This window comes from Pseudorasbora parva, chromosome 1, assembly GCF_024679245.1.
Source record: "Pseudorasbora parva isolate DD20220531a chromosome 1, ASM2467924v1, whole genome shotgun sequence".
Lineage (NCBI taxonomy): Eukaryota > Metazoa > Chordata > Actinopteri > Cypriniformes > Gobionidae > Pseudorasbora > Pseudorasbora parva.
Genome location: NC_090172.1, coordinates 9464224 through 9477025, shown reverse-complemented (window position 1 = coordinate 9477025; position 12802 = coordinate 9464224). Strand labels below are relative to the sequence as shown.

General features: G+C 36.2%; 2 protein-coding genes across 5 annotated transcripts in view; one reads left to right on the top strand and one right to left on the bottom strand.

The window, feature by feature from the left end:
* Positions 1 to 1173, bottom strand: part of frem1a (Fras1 related extracellular matrix 1a) — a 59583-nt gene extending 58410 nt beyond the window's left edge. For 2 of the 4 annotated variants that reach the window (XM_067418793.1, XM_067418802.1), the window contains exon 1: positions 1014 to 1165. The gene's annotated coding sequence lies outside the window, so the exon portion shown is untranslated. Of the gene's footprint in view, positions 1 to 1013 lie in introns of all 4 variants that reach the window. The other 2 variants (XR_010898394.1, XR_010898393.1) reach the window with 2 other exon arrangements.
* A 3895-nt stretch (positions 1174 to 5068) lies between these two features.
* LOC137083000 (bone morphogenetic protein 7) lies at positions 5069 to 12802 on the top strand. The gene is made up of 4 exons (XM_067448639.1): positions 5069 to 5615; positions 8741 to 9365; positions 12246 to 12332; positions 12442 to 12802. Exons 1-4 carry the CDS (start codon positions 5339 to 5341, stop codon positions 12569 to 12571), a joined length of 1119 nt encoding a protein of 372 aa, XP_067304740.1. The 5' UTR covers positions 5069 to 5338; the 3' UTR covers positions 12572 to 12802.

Sequence of the window (12802 nt, the reverse complement as noted above, 5' to 3'; positions counted from 1 at the left end):
TACAGTGGGAGAAGGGATTGTTATTCTACACACTTAAAAAAGTTATTTGGTTCCATGAATCCATGGATTATTTAAAATGCACAAAAGGTTCTTTACAGCAGCAAGAGTTTCTTTAGGTATTTAAAATATTCTTCACAAAAGGGATCCTTTAAGAACTGACAACTGCAAGGTTCTTTGGGGAACCAAAAATGGTTCTTCTATTGCACTGTTTCAAACAGCATCTTTTGGTGGATCGTTGTTTTAAGAGAGTAAGCTTAAAGAAAGAGCAATAAAGATAAAGTGAAGTTTAAATCATAAGATGGACAGAGATGAGAAAGCTGGTTTAAGTGGCATGCTTTCCACCTGACTTTGGCCTGGATAAAGACATTCCTCTTATGACTGATACAAGCTTTATTCTTCTCAGCCAAACAACATTATAGTTCATAAACAGGAAATTATACAAATTCACATATGGACTCATATGGACAACAACAAGGATCTAATGAGTTTGGCCAAATTTTAAAGGTGAACATTGGTTGGGGAAGATGTTTCAAAATAATTTTTAAAGTACATAACATTTTCCCCTTCTTTTAAAAATATCTAATTTGCACAATACGTTTTTACATTGTACTTACATCAAAAAATACCTGCATTAATTTCTGTAATTACATCTATAATTACACAGTTGACCCTTAAACCTACCCATATCACCTCAATACCAGCAAAAGTGTTTTGCAATACAGCATGAACGCAATAACCACATTGTACCTAACAATTATTACTATTTAAGTAAAGACACCTAACATAAAGTGTGACTATATACACAATTTACACCTTTAATTGCTCATCTTTTATCTGTTCTTCAGTTGATAACTCTAACTTTAATGGTAATAATATGTTTTATTTATTAAGTGGCTTTCCCAAGCTCAAGGTCTTTCCTAATGTTTCCATGAATTAAAACTAGCAAGTGTCTTGTTGCACATAGATACCCAAAAGCAAACGCACACAGAGCACATATACAGACATGTTCTTACCTGAAATCACTTATAGCACTTATATCTCCACAACTGTTTATCTTCTCTTTTCCCCTCCAACGCTTTCCATAAGCAAATGTCTAATTGACAAGAGTCCCGATGGCAATCCTCACCCCTGCGAAGAGATGGGAGAAGTAGAGAAAGAGGGTGGAAACTCAGAGGAGGGCGGTGGGATTGTCCTGCACCGGAGGCTTTTAGGGAGGAGTGAGGCTGGGTATGAAGAGAGCAAAAAATGCAGAGGCAATCAGAAAAGAGCAAACACAAACAGAGAGAGATCAAAGAAAAGCAATCTACGCTCTGACCGCACCACACCATTAGATAATGACAGATTGAGGGGATCTTCCATCAAAGGGTGTCTAGATGACGCCACTGAAAAATGGCATGTTTGTTCACAAAGATCTGTAAAATCAGTTTCTAAGTGTCCCTAAATGGGCAGCTGGCAAATAACGGGACAAACGTCAAAATAACACAAAGAAAAACTGCTTTAGTGTCATGTTTTTATTTGTCACATACACAACGGGAGTGTGTTATGTTGTCTAAACAACCCTCATGGTTGTACATTAAATATAATAATATAAGACAAAAGAATATATGATCTATTTACAAGGAAGATGATGTCCATGTAGAAATCCAGTGCGCTGAAGTGTAAAGTGCAAAACAATAGTTGCATTAAAAACAACTATTTACTCTATTTTAAACAACTTTTTGCATTAAAAAATACAAATTAATTATGAAACATGCGTGGTCATACAACTAGAAAATGTGCTAACACTTTATTTTACACGTTACATGTAGTTGCTATACTATAAATTAAGAATAAATACATTTAAAAAAAAAAAACTAAAACCAACTTAATCCTAACATTAACCCTATAGTAGTTCATTAATATTACTCAGTACTTAAATGTATAATTACACTGTAACAAGGACACCTTAAAATAATTTGTATCCGAACAAGTTTTAGATGATTTTAGAGTCTCGCAAATCCTAAACATTTTGGGTCTCACTGCATTTGGTTATTTATTAACATCAAGATATAGTAAGACTACTTTAATTCTAGTGGAACAATGTCCAAATGACATTGTCACACAATAACTATCAGTGTCTGTGACCACTGACCTTACAATCCCTGTTAATCTCTCATCTAAGTGTAAAGTCCCAGAGATCTTTTACTAAAACAGTCTTTCATGTGTGTTCTCAATAGCTTGCAGCAGTTACTATAGCTCTGAATTGTATAATAGCTCTGAAGAGTAAATAGACAGAACAGCGGTAAGTTGTTTAACCCGACCTCCTGGCGGACTTCACATACGCGTGCGATTATACTTTTCTCCTGAGGTGTTTGAAATTGTTTCAAGAAGTAAGCGAATCTATGTCCCCTTATATACTGAGTAGGCGACTATCTGCTTTTCAGTTGTATAACACTATGTTAAACGACATCAATTACATTTAAAGGGTCAAAGGGTCAATGTAATAATTTTAAAATAATACTCAAGCCTTCAAAATTCCCCAACACAATGAATCTGTGGTTATTGCCTTAGTGAGTGTGAAAAGACAGGAAAAGTCAACAAACACTTTTCTTCTCTCTTATTTCAGTTTCCATTCAGTCAAGTTACACACAGTTTTGAATATATAAGACCTAAACTAATCACTCCTAAATCTCTTCTCATAAAAATATTAGTTGAAGTTTGTGGGAAAAGTCAACCATTCATGTGGAGAACTTCAATAGCATGTTTCCAAAGTCAATAAATGTTATTCTCTTTATATAAACAGTGTATACAATAAGCAAAATTCAAACAGCAGGATATGATTGAAGTGATTTCCGTTATAGTTTCACTTCCGATCTAATGCTACGGACCCTCGCAGAGTCTAGATTTAAATCTGACACTGCAAAAACTGATTTTATTTCTCTGTTTTTTTTTTGTCTTGTTTCCGTTACAAATGTCTAAATCTGAAATCAAGAAGTAAAATACTTAAGATAAAATAAGAAAAATATCCAGCAGATAATTTTTCTCAGCTCACTGGCAGACACTTTTTGTTTTGTCCAGGAAGCTTAATTAATTTCGTTTTGATTATATTTAATATTTCTATTTTTAAATGCAATCAAAAAGAAAAAATGTAAATATATTTTTTCTGTTTTATCTACCTTTAAATTACTAGATTTGATCAATAAAGAAAAAAATTGAATCACATTCTTCACATTCTGTTAACTTAAATTCAGCTTTATAACCCTGTGAATCTCACATAAGGGTGTCTGCCACTATATGGCCTTATAGCTCTTTATGGAGCAAATGACCTGTTCTCCTGGGTCATAAAGACGGTTTCATTCAGATTTGTTCATCAGTATGCATTCAGATATTGATTTAGACATTATAAAATACTTTTTTGGTAAAGTTTTAGCATTTGTAGTTGTAATTGAGATAATTCTGGTTTTTCTACTGAAGTATCAGATATTGTAATAATTGAAGTTTTAAACATAAAATGCTGTTACAGCTTCAGAAAATGCTGTTTTAATTTGACCAGTTATTTAGTGTTTGTGTGGGGTGGGGGGTGCTGAGGGTGGGTGGTTGTTCTTCATTGTAAATGTGTTCAAATCTAACCACTTCATATTTGTGTGCAGTCTGCATTTTGACTGCTTGATTTTTATTTTGAAAACAAATAAAAATAAAACATTGCCCCCGTTAAATTACTTCTCATTAATTTAATATGTGTGTGCTTGTTTTTGTAAAATATTAGGACACAGATGTGTATAATGACATGGGTATGACAGGTATTACAAGGAGAGGGTGAAATATGAGGACATTCCCCATATCCCCACTTTTCAAAAGACTTTTTTTAGAAAGTAAAAATGCAGAATGTTTCCTGTAATGGGTAGGTTTAGGGGCAGGGGCAGTGTAGGGGGATAGAAAATACGGTTTTGGACAGTATGAAATCCATTACGTCTATGGAATGTCCCCATAAAACATGGAAACAGTATGTGTGTGTGTGTGTGTGTGTGTGTGTGTGTGTGTGTGTGTGTGTGTGTGTGTGTGTGTGTGTGTGTTTATGTGGTTTATGAGGACATAAATTTGTATAACTACATGGGCATTACACTGGTATTACACTATAAATGTGGTTTATGAGGACATATCAAATGTCCTCATAATTCAAATGGCCTTAAAAACATACTAAATGATGTTTTTTTGAGAAAGTAAAAATGCAGAATGTTTCCTGTGATGGGTAGGTTTAGGGGCAGGGGCAGTGTAAGGGGATAGAAAATACGGTTTGTACAGTATAAAAACCATTACGCCTATGGAGAGTCCCTGTAAACCACATAGACCAACATGTGTGTGTGTGTGTGTGTGTGTACTCGACACACTCGAGTGTGTACTCTGCTGAACACTCGATTTCAGGTCAAAATTACCCGAGTGAAGAGTAAGGACTAAGTATTAACAACTAACTCCAATGTAAAAAGAAAAATACAGCCAATGTACCATGTTAATATAAAAAATGTTCTGATTGATTCTTGATTGTTGATTATTTATATGTGATTTACCCATGTTTCTAATTATGAATTGCATTTTGTTGTGTTTTAGGGTTGAAGAAAATAAAATTAACGAAAAATTAACGAAAAAGGGTATTGGTCATTTTCAGACAGAATATTATCCATATTTCTATGTTTTTGTTTTGTTTTGTTTTTTCAGGAATATCAGAAAATGGTGCCATTTGTACCTAAAACTTTTGTGGGGAAAGAAATTGTGATCAATCTCTCAAAAATTATTAGTTAGTCCAAATTTATATGAATTATTTTGCTATTAATTAAATAATAATCCATTCATGTGTTTTTAAGAATACCAGTCATGAAATTAAGTAATAATGACGTATATAGCTAAATTAGTACCCACAACTTTCAACATGAATCTCAAGGTTATAATGAAGAGCTTGCACTTGATACTTTGTTTGTGCCAAGAATGCAAAAGTTAATGAACATAGATGAGACGAGCACTATCCGCTTACATTGAGAATGAGCAACTAGTTGAAAAGAGCCCTTGATTCAAGTGAAAGGAACTGAAGCCTCAAACCAAAACAAGCCTGTTCACTTTGCGGACTTCCACGAAAACTGAGAGCACAATGCTTGTCAAATGGAGTGTGACATTCCTGGGTTTTTTTGTGGGAAAGCGGTAATTGCTTTTTTTCAGAGTTTGGCTGTTGGTTGCATGGGCTTTGAATCCTACCCACCCACTAATGAGTGAGCGAGGTTCTGCCGTCCCCACTGTTTCTTGACCGAGCTGTGTCGGAGAGGCAGGGTTCGGCTTTCTTCTGTGAATCTGTCTGTCTTTTTTTTGCAGAATGAGTCTTTCACCGTCATTTTTATGCTTCCTAATTGGTCTTTTCGGACTGGGAGGGATTCACGGTTTGGTGTTAATGCAAGATGAGGGGGAGGAACCGGAGGATAGAGACCTGAGCAAAGCTATTTTGGAGATGCTGCACATAAACAAACTTTCAGCACCTCAGCAAGCAAAGCCACACCCCTACATGAAGCACGTTTACCAGTCCTTGGACACACAGGCAAGAGACCTGAGCGGTGCAGATGGAACTCTTGTGCAGAGTTTCCGGAGCATTGAAGGTAAAGTAGTACATATATTTTTATATTGTTATATGTATTCGGCTTCAAATCCGCCTTTTGCCGAGCTCGCTCTTCTCCCTTTTCCCATCACATAATACATCAGAAAGGCATTTACTTGCAATAAAAATTAAGAAAATGTTTTAATAAATAAAAATAAAATTGGAATATAATAATAGGAAATAAAGTGTCTAACGAAATGCTTAATAACAATAATAAAACCATTATTTGGGTTGGGTTGTATAGGTGTAGGGAGGGCTTTTATTGCCTAAATGAGGCAGCATCCATTCAATAATTTTAATAAATATAATAGTTTACACTCTATGTTATTATTACAACAATACTGAGGTGCAAATAGTATATATATGTAAAAATAAAGTATATATAGCATCTAAATTACCGGTACTATTTACACATATTTCAAAGGTTTGCTACTTTTACACAGTAAATAGAATATATCACTATTTTCAGTTAGTAAATGGCATCTACAGCTATTTGCACGTAGCGTAAAATGTCATAGTACATGTCATAGTACATAAAAAAATGTTATTTTCACTAAGTGTAAATAGTCACTGCCTTAAATATAGCCTAAGTATAAAGTTACTATATGAAACTGATTTTTTCACAACCCAAATTAAGTTACTCTGGAACAAATAATAGATTAACAAGACCAAAGATTGCCCCTATATACCCCAAATGAATTATATCTCATGTTTAACCACTACCTACAGTAAGAGCCAGCAGCAAATTCCCGAAGGACTAGCCAAGATGAAAATGTTCTTGGCGGTTACATGAGCGCTGAACATCCATTGACGGCATGGAGCTCGCATCTGCAAAAGCTTTTAAACAAATTGTAAAAGGTCTAAATAACTACATTCTTACCTAAAAAACTCTAACAGCAGTAGCTACAACAGTAGCCTTTTAAAAAGAACATGTTGGATTTGCTCGACCGCCATGACAGTCACCGCAAGCTGAGTGATACAAACGGTGAAAAGGTCTCAGTGCTGATAATGGGAGGGCTCTCCGCCAATCAGATCAACTGTTCTATAAATTTGTTTAATGCACAGCTTGCCTTGAATTATCCCTTACATAATTCGCTGCTCCTCTTCTTCTGAATCAGTTTATGGTTCAAAAATATATGGCTCAATTAAACCAATATTTCCACTTGCCATTGTGTAGCGATTACAACAGTTGAGTGATTGGATTAGATAGTCCGAGCTGGTGTGATTGAGTGAAGGCAGGGACTAGTTTGCATATTAATGGGTCCACGTACAGCGTAACAATTAAGCTATTTTAAAGCATGAATAAATTATTTTCACAAGAAACAATGTATAAATATGTCATTGTGATTATCAAAGATGCATATAAAGGTATACAATTACTGACTGCAGGGTGACTTTAATTTAGATGTTACACTTTTTTCACTGTAGTTGTATTTTTACACTTCTCTGCAGAGATGTTAAAGGAACTGTATGTCAGAAATGCATTTGAATGAATCATAAAATGGCCCTGATATGTCACTAGACATTAAAGCCCCGTTTCCACCAAAATCGTTTCCACGCAACCACAATAATGAACAAAAAATGATTAATTTTTTCTTACCGATTGAAAGATTTAGTGGACTGTTTACATGAGACGTATCTAAACCGGTCTGGTGTTTACATGTGATGACTTTCAATCGCAATCAATTTGTCACATGCAGTTTGTCTGCCGCATCAAAAATGTCAACGCTGTTTTCTCCAGCAGCTGGAATGTGTTAACTGTAGCCATAGCAACTCTTAACGGCCACCAGGACCAATACAGTAATTAAAAAACGTAATTAACAACGACAGAAAAGAGCACTAGCTTATTCAGAAAGCTTGTAAAGCTAGATTTAAAATGACAATGTATATTATTATCAGCTATTACGGACATTGAACGTGAGATGGCTGAGATGAACGCTCGCCATCAGACAGAGAGCAAGACTGATATTTATTGAACGAGACCGAACCTCGCACAAGACTTTTAAAAATTCCAGTTGAAATAAAATGCTGTGTGAGCTCAACCAATCAGCATGTTCAGCGCCCAAGTCCCGCCCTCGAAAGTTCCTGAACTTTGAAAAAGTACTACCTCGCGAACTAGGCCGTTTGGAGGGGGAAATATTTACCCGGAACTTCGTTTAGACCCTGGTTCCTGCGGTCAAAACACACAGAGTACCACCCAAAGTTCCTGGTTCCTGGGTAAAGTTCCTGCGGTGGAAACGCGGCTTAAGAAATCATGTTAATTTCAAATACTTATATCACTGACAACAGTAGTCCGGCCAGGATATTGTCATTTATTTAAAAGTTGTTGTTCAGCCCTCAACTGATGTTGATGTTGTCATGTTGTGTTTTGGCCTGAAGCTCCGCCCTCCACCTATCGACCAATCACAAAGTCAGTAGTGTTTGGGCATCCGGGTTGCCAGATCTGCTCTAGTCACCACAGTTTAGATCTACAAACATTACTGCTGATCCTGCAGCCTTTCTGGCAACCTCGAGTCAGGGGGGAGGGGGAGAGGGGATAACTGCTGTACTAGTTTTGGCCACAATCTTACATACACTTCCTTTAATGCTAAAGAGGTTAAATATATAAATACAACTAACAAAATATTGTAAAAATGGTATAAAATAAATTGTGCCTAATTTCCAACCCAAAGTCTCTTAAAAGGTTAGTTCACCCAAAAATGAAAATGTGAATGTGATGTTTATCTGCTTACCCCCAGTGCATCCAACTTGTAGGTGTGTTTGTTTCTTCGGTAGAACACAAATGAAGATGTTTAACTCCAATCGTTGCTGTGTGTAGGTCATATTATCATGTGAATGGGCAACGTTCTATGAGAGCAAAAAAAAAAACATGCTTAGACTACATGCACAAAGAGCCCTGTGGCTCATGACAACACATTGTTATCTTAAGACACAAAACGATCAGTTTGTGTGAGAAATCAAGCCGTATTTATATAGTTTTACCTCAAATACAACGCTATACGCTATATGTTCTACTGAAGAAACAAACACACCTACATGTTGGATGCACTGGGGATAAGCAGATAAACATCAAATTTAAATTTTTGTGTGAACTAACCCTTTAAAAAAAATTCTTTTTCAAATAAGATTCAAAGTACGGCACTCCAGGATGGATCTGGTTCAACATGTCCCAGCTGAGTCCCTTCATGAGGGTTGCAGAGCTGGTCCTGCTGAGGAAGACTCTTCATAACAAGCCGCTTAGTGTGACAGTCACAGTACATAGTCTTTCACCAGGAAGAGATAACCTGAGCATTAGTGACCCTCTTGCAGAGCACTTATTGAGTCTTGACCGGGTACCTCCAACAGGCTATGACGTTTTTGACGTGACAGCTGCAATAACCCAGCCACTGCACCACTCAGATATCTTGGGCTTCCAGCTTCGCTTTGGGGATGAGAGCGGCAGCCTGGTTCTCCACGAAGCCCTCACGCAGAGCCTCTACTGCTTGAATGGCAGCTCTCTTCGCCAGCCGCTTTTAGTGGTCTACAGGAGCAAGTCAATGGAGCTACAGCAGAGGGCTTCGGGAGGAAGTTCAGAGCACAGGCACAGGCAGAGCTGCATGGTCAGCTCAGAATATGAGAGACAGCGAATACATTCGAGACACGGGAGACATGTAGCTGCATGCAGGCTGTATGTACATCATGTCAACCTTCATAAGAGCGAGTTGAGTCAATGGATACTACGGCCATCCAGTTTCAACATAAGTATTTGTAGGTATGGGCCTGTCCGTGTGTGATATATTACTATTATGAGTAAGGGGCTTGAAGATATGTAAAAATTTAAGAATGTGCCTTAGAAAAACCCCATTTCGATAACTAACTAAATATTGATAGTGTGTGATTTCCCTTATGAAAAACACCTAATCATATATTTGTAACTTAAATCTTAATAAAATGTTTTACTTTAAACTACATTTTAAATCATTATGTTTTAATATTTTATCATGCTTGAAATACGAACAATTGTTTTAATGTGTTTATTAACATACTAAAGCACATGAAAAGTAATTGGTCATTATTTTATCTCTAGTATGTTATTCAATATTATAAATAATAACTTCATCATTCCGGCCTATATTTAAACAAGTTTCAATAGAAATTAAGGTGTATTTTAGTTTACTATAAATGCTTGACAGTACATTCAGCAGTGCACATTTCAAAGAAAAATTTAACTAAAGATGTATTTAGAGGTATAGTTCACCCAAAAGTTAAAGAAATTACATCAACAATTTCTCACCCTCATGTCATTCCAAAACCGTTAGATTTTAATTCATCTTCGGAGCACAAATGAAGATATTTTAATGAAATCTAAGTGATTTCTGACCCTCTATTGACAATCCATGCAACTACCACATTGTAAAAATTCATAAAGAAATCGTGAAATTAATCCATATGAATTGGGCGGTTTAATCCAAATTGTCTGTAGACTTGATCGCTTTATATGATGAACAGATTTAATTCAAGCTTTTATTCACATTTAAACATCATTGAACATAAACAAAAGACCTGTTTGGTGTGATGAACAGACCTTATTAGTTCTTGAAGAAGCACAAACGTGCTGCATAACACACAAGAATGAGCCTCATTGGTTCTTATGGAAGCTCAAACGTGCTGCGTAACACGAAAAATGTATCTCATTGGTTCTTGTGGAAGCTCAAAGGTGCTGCATAATGCCAGAATGAACCCCACTGGTTCTTGCTGAAGCTCAAATGTGCTGCGTAACACGAGAATGAACCTCATTGGTTTTTGCACATCAAGCAAACACCTTTGAGCAGTCTTTATATGTGAATAAATGCCTAAATTCAATCTGTTCATCATATAAAGTGATTGTGTCTCTTCAGAAAATTGTGTACTAACCTTCTCAATACATTCGTTTTACATTCTCTTCATGAAATTGTTAAAGGGGTGGTTGCATGCGATTTCACTTTTTTAACTTTAGTTAGTGTGTACTGTTGCTGCTTGAGCCTAAACAGTATCTGCAAAGTTATAGTGCTAAAAGTTTAATGCAAACAGAGATATTGTCTTTTAAAATTATGTCAGTTTATTGCCTACAAAAATGGCCGGTTTGGACTACAACGAGCTTCTTCCTGGGTTGGTGACATCATAAACCCTTGCTAGTCACCGCAGATGTGACTTCTGCCCGTAATGGTAAGGGGCGTGGCGTTTCTGGACAACCTGTGCTTGGCACTTCAGCCAATAAAAATACATGAAACTACATTTGGCCATCTAACTAATTTAAAGCTACACTGTGTGATATTTTCCCCCATCTAGCGGTGAAAAGGTATATGACCATCCAGGGAATAATAGTTTCTGTTCCTCTCAATTCTGATTTCGTTTTAACTCTTACGGTGGCCGATATAGTCCAAGATTAACATGGCAATCCCTCTCTTCACATTCGACACGGTGCCATCGAGTATTAAAACGCGAAAGGCAAAGCTTGAATTTATTGGTATGTCCCTCTTTGGCTAATGTACTTTCAAGATGGAGGGGCAACAAGGCGACCAGAATTCGAACCCCTCACCCGTATGTATTTTCAATGGCATATTATAAACTTACGAGAATACTTTATAACTTGAAAGAAGTAAATATACCTTAATGAGCACATATATTTTTGAAAGAACTAAGTGTTTTTAGTTAAGAATAAACTAAAAAAGTGTAGCTTTAAGACCATTGCATTTTTCGGAGTGATGGGCCTCATAGAAGCAGGAAGCAAACGAGCCGTTCAAAGGACAGTGGAGACAGTGGTGTTGAATAAAGGTATAATATAAGAAAAATATGAAGTTTTTAAAAATAAGAATTATTAAGACATGTTGTACTGCGCCCCATAAACACAACCAAGCCTAGAAAAATCACTGCAATCACAGAAATCACTGAAATATCATTATAATATCTTTATTTGTGTTTCAAAAATGAACAAAAGTTGTGTGTGTTTGGAATGACACAAGGCCTAAATGAAGACATTTTCTTTCTTTTTTGAGTGAACTAAGTTATCCCTTTAAGTCCTGCTGATGTGGGTCTAAAACGAATTGCATTTAGGCCTAATATAATTACTATAGCCTGTACATTTTCATTCAAATGTAACTATTTCAGCATAATGGCTGAAGCTCAGTTGTTTTCAAAACTAAAGCTTTAACTAGTTACCTTCGCTGTTTTAATAGCTGAGAGGATATTTAAATGTTCACCTAAAAGGTCCGTTGGACAGGCCAGTTAATTCTCCTTTTCTGGTAAGACGCTGATTTCTCTGAAAGTCCAATTTTTCAGTAAATCGGTTGGTCGTAAATGGGACTCGGGAAGTCCGATTCGTTCTAATGAATCTGATTCTTTGGATCAGTCAGTTAAGACCTAAAGGATTCACCAAATCGCATCGCTGTACAATCTGCCTATTATTTTGTCATTGTAAAGATGTTTCGTTGTATTTAGTAGCGTGTTTAATGTATCAAACACTTCGTAGCCGAACTTCCCTTCCTCAACACTGGTATGGTACAGCCCTAATGTTAAGCATAATGATACTATTTATTGCATTAGGCTATAGGATATTCATTGTGTGTGAAAGATCGAACTAAATACTTATGTCCTTCCCTGTGTTGCCTTTTAGAGGTATATGTTTTAAAGAAATGTCTGCGTCATCCATGCCTGTTAAGAGACAAAGAAAGCACCACAGAGAACAGGATATACTTCAAAGGTGCATTCAGTCTCCTTTTTTTATAGTTATGCATGTCAATTGTGAGTCTCAGTTTTCAATGCAGGTGTGAAAGAAGGTGACCTTAAAAATGTCTTCATGTATTTTCTAGATCAAACTGCACTCCACAAGGGCTGTCATCTCTCATCGTGATGTACAGCAGTGACACAGCGGACATTATTATAAAGGAGCTGAAGGAAATCAGAGCAGAGAGATGTGTGTGCCAGCCATCTGCTCAATGAAAAGGCAGTTTGTGAAGTATTTGAGGACATGAAGTATGCAAACCCTTAGATTTATATGCATTTTTGCATTGATCATAATATTTGATTTGAACATATAAAAACACATCCTGCTTAAACAGATAGCAGTGGTACGAATCACAATGTAGGATCCAGCAATTATCTCCACCAAATATTACCTGTAATCATGGCTTATAAATACACAATGTATTCTCTCTTTACAAAACAATTCAA

Excerpts from the sequence above, each read along its gene's own strand:
- LOC137083000 (XM_067448639.1), top strand. The coding sequence starts at position 5,339 with ATGAGTCTTTCACCGTCATTTTTATGCTTCCTAATTGGTCTTTTCGGA. Across the intron at positions 5,616-8,740 it reads GAGTTTCCGGAGCATTGAAG|ATTCAAAGTACGGCACTCCA; the intron begins GTAAAGTAGTAC and ends TTTTCAAATAAG. Across the intron at positions 12,333-12,441 it reads GAACAGGATATACTTCAAAG|ATCAAACTGCACTCCACAAG; the intron begins GTGCATTCAGTC and ends TGTATTTTCTAG.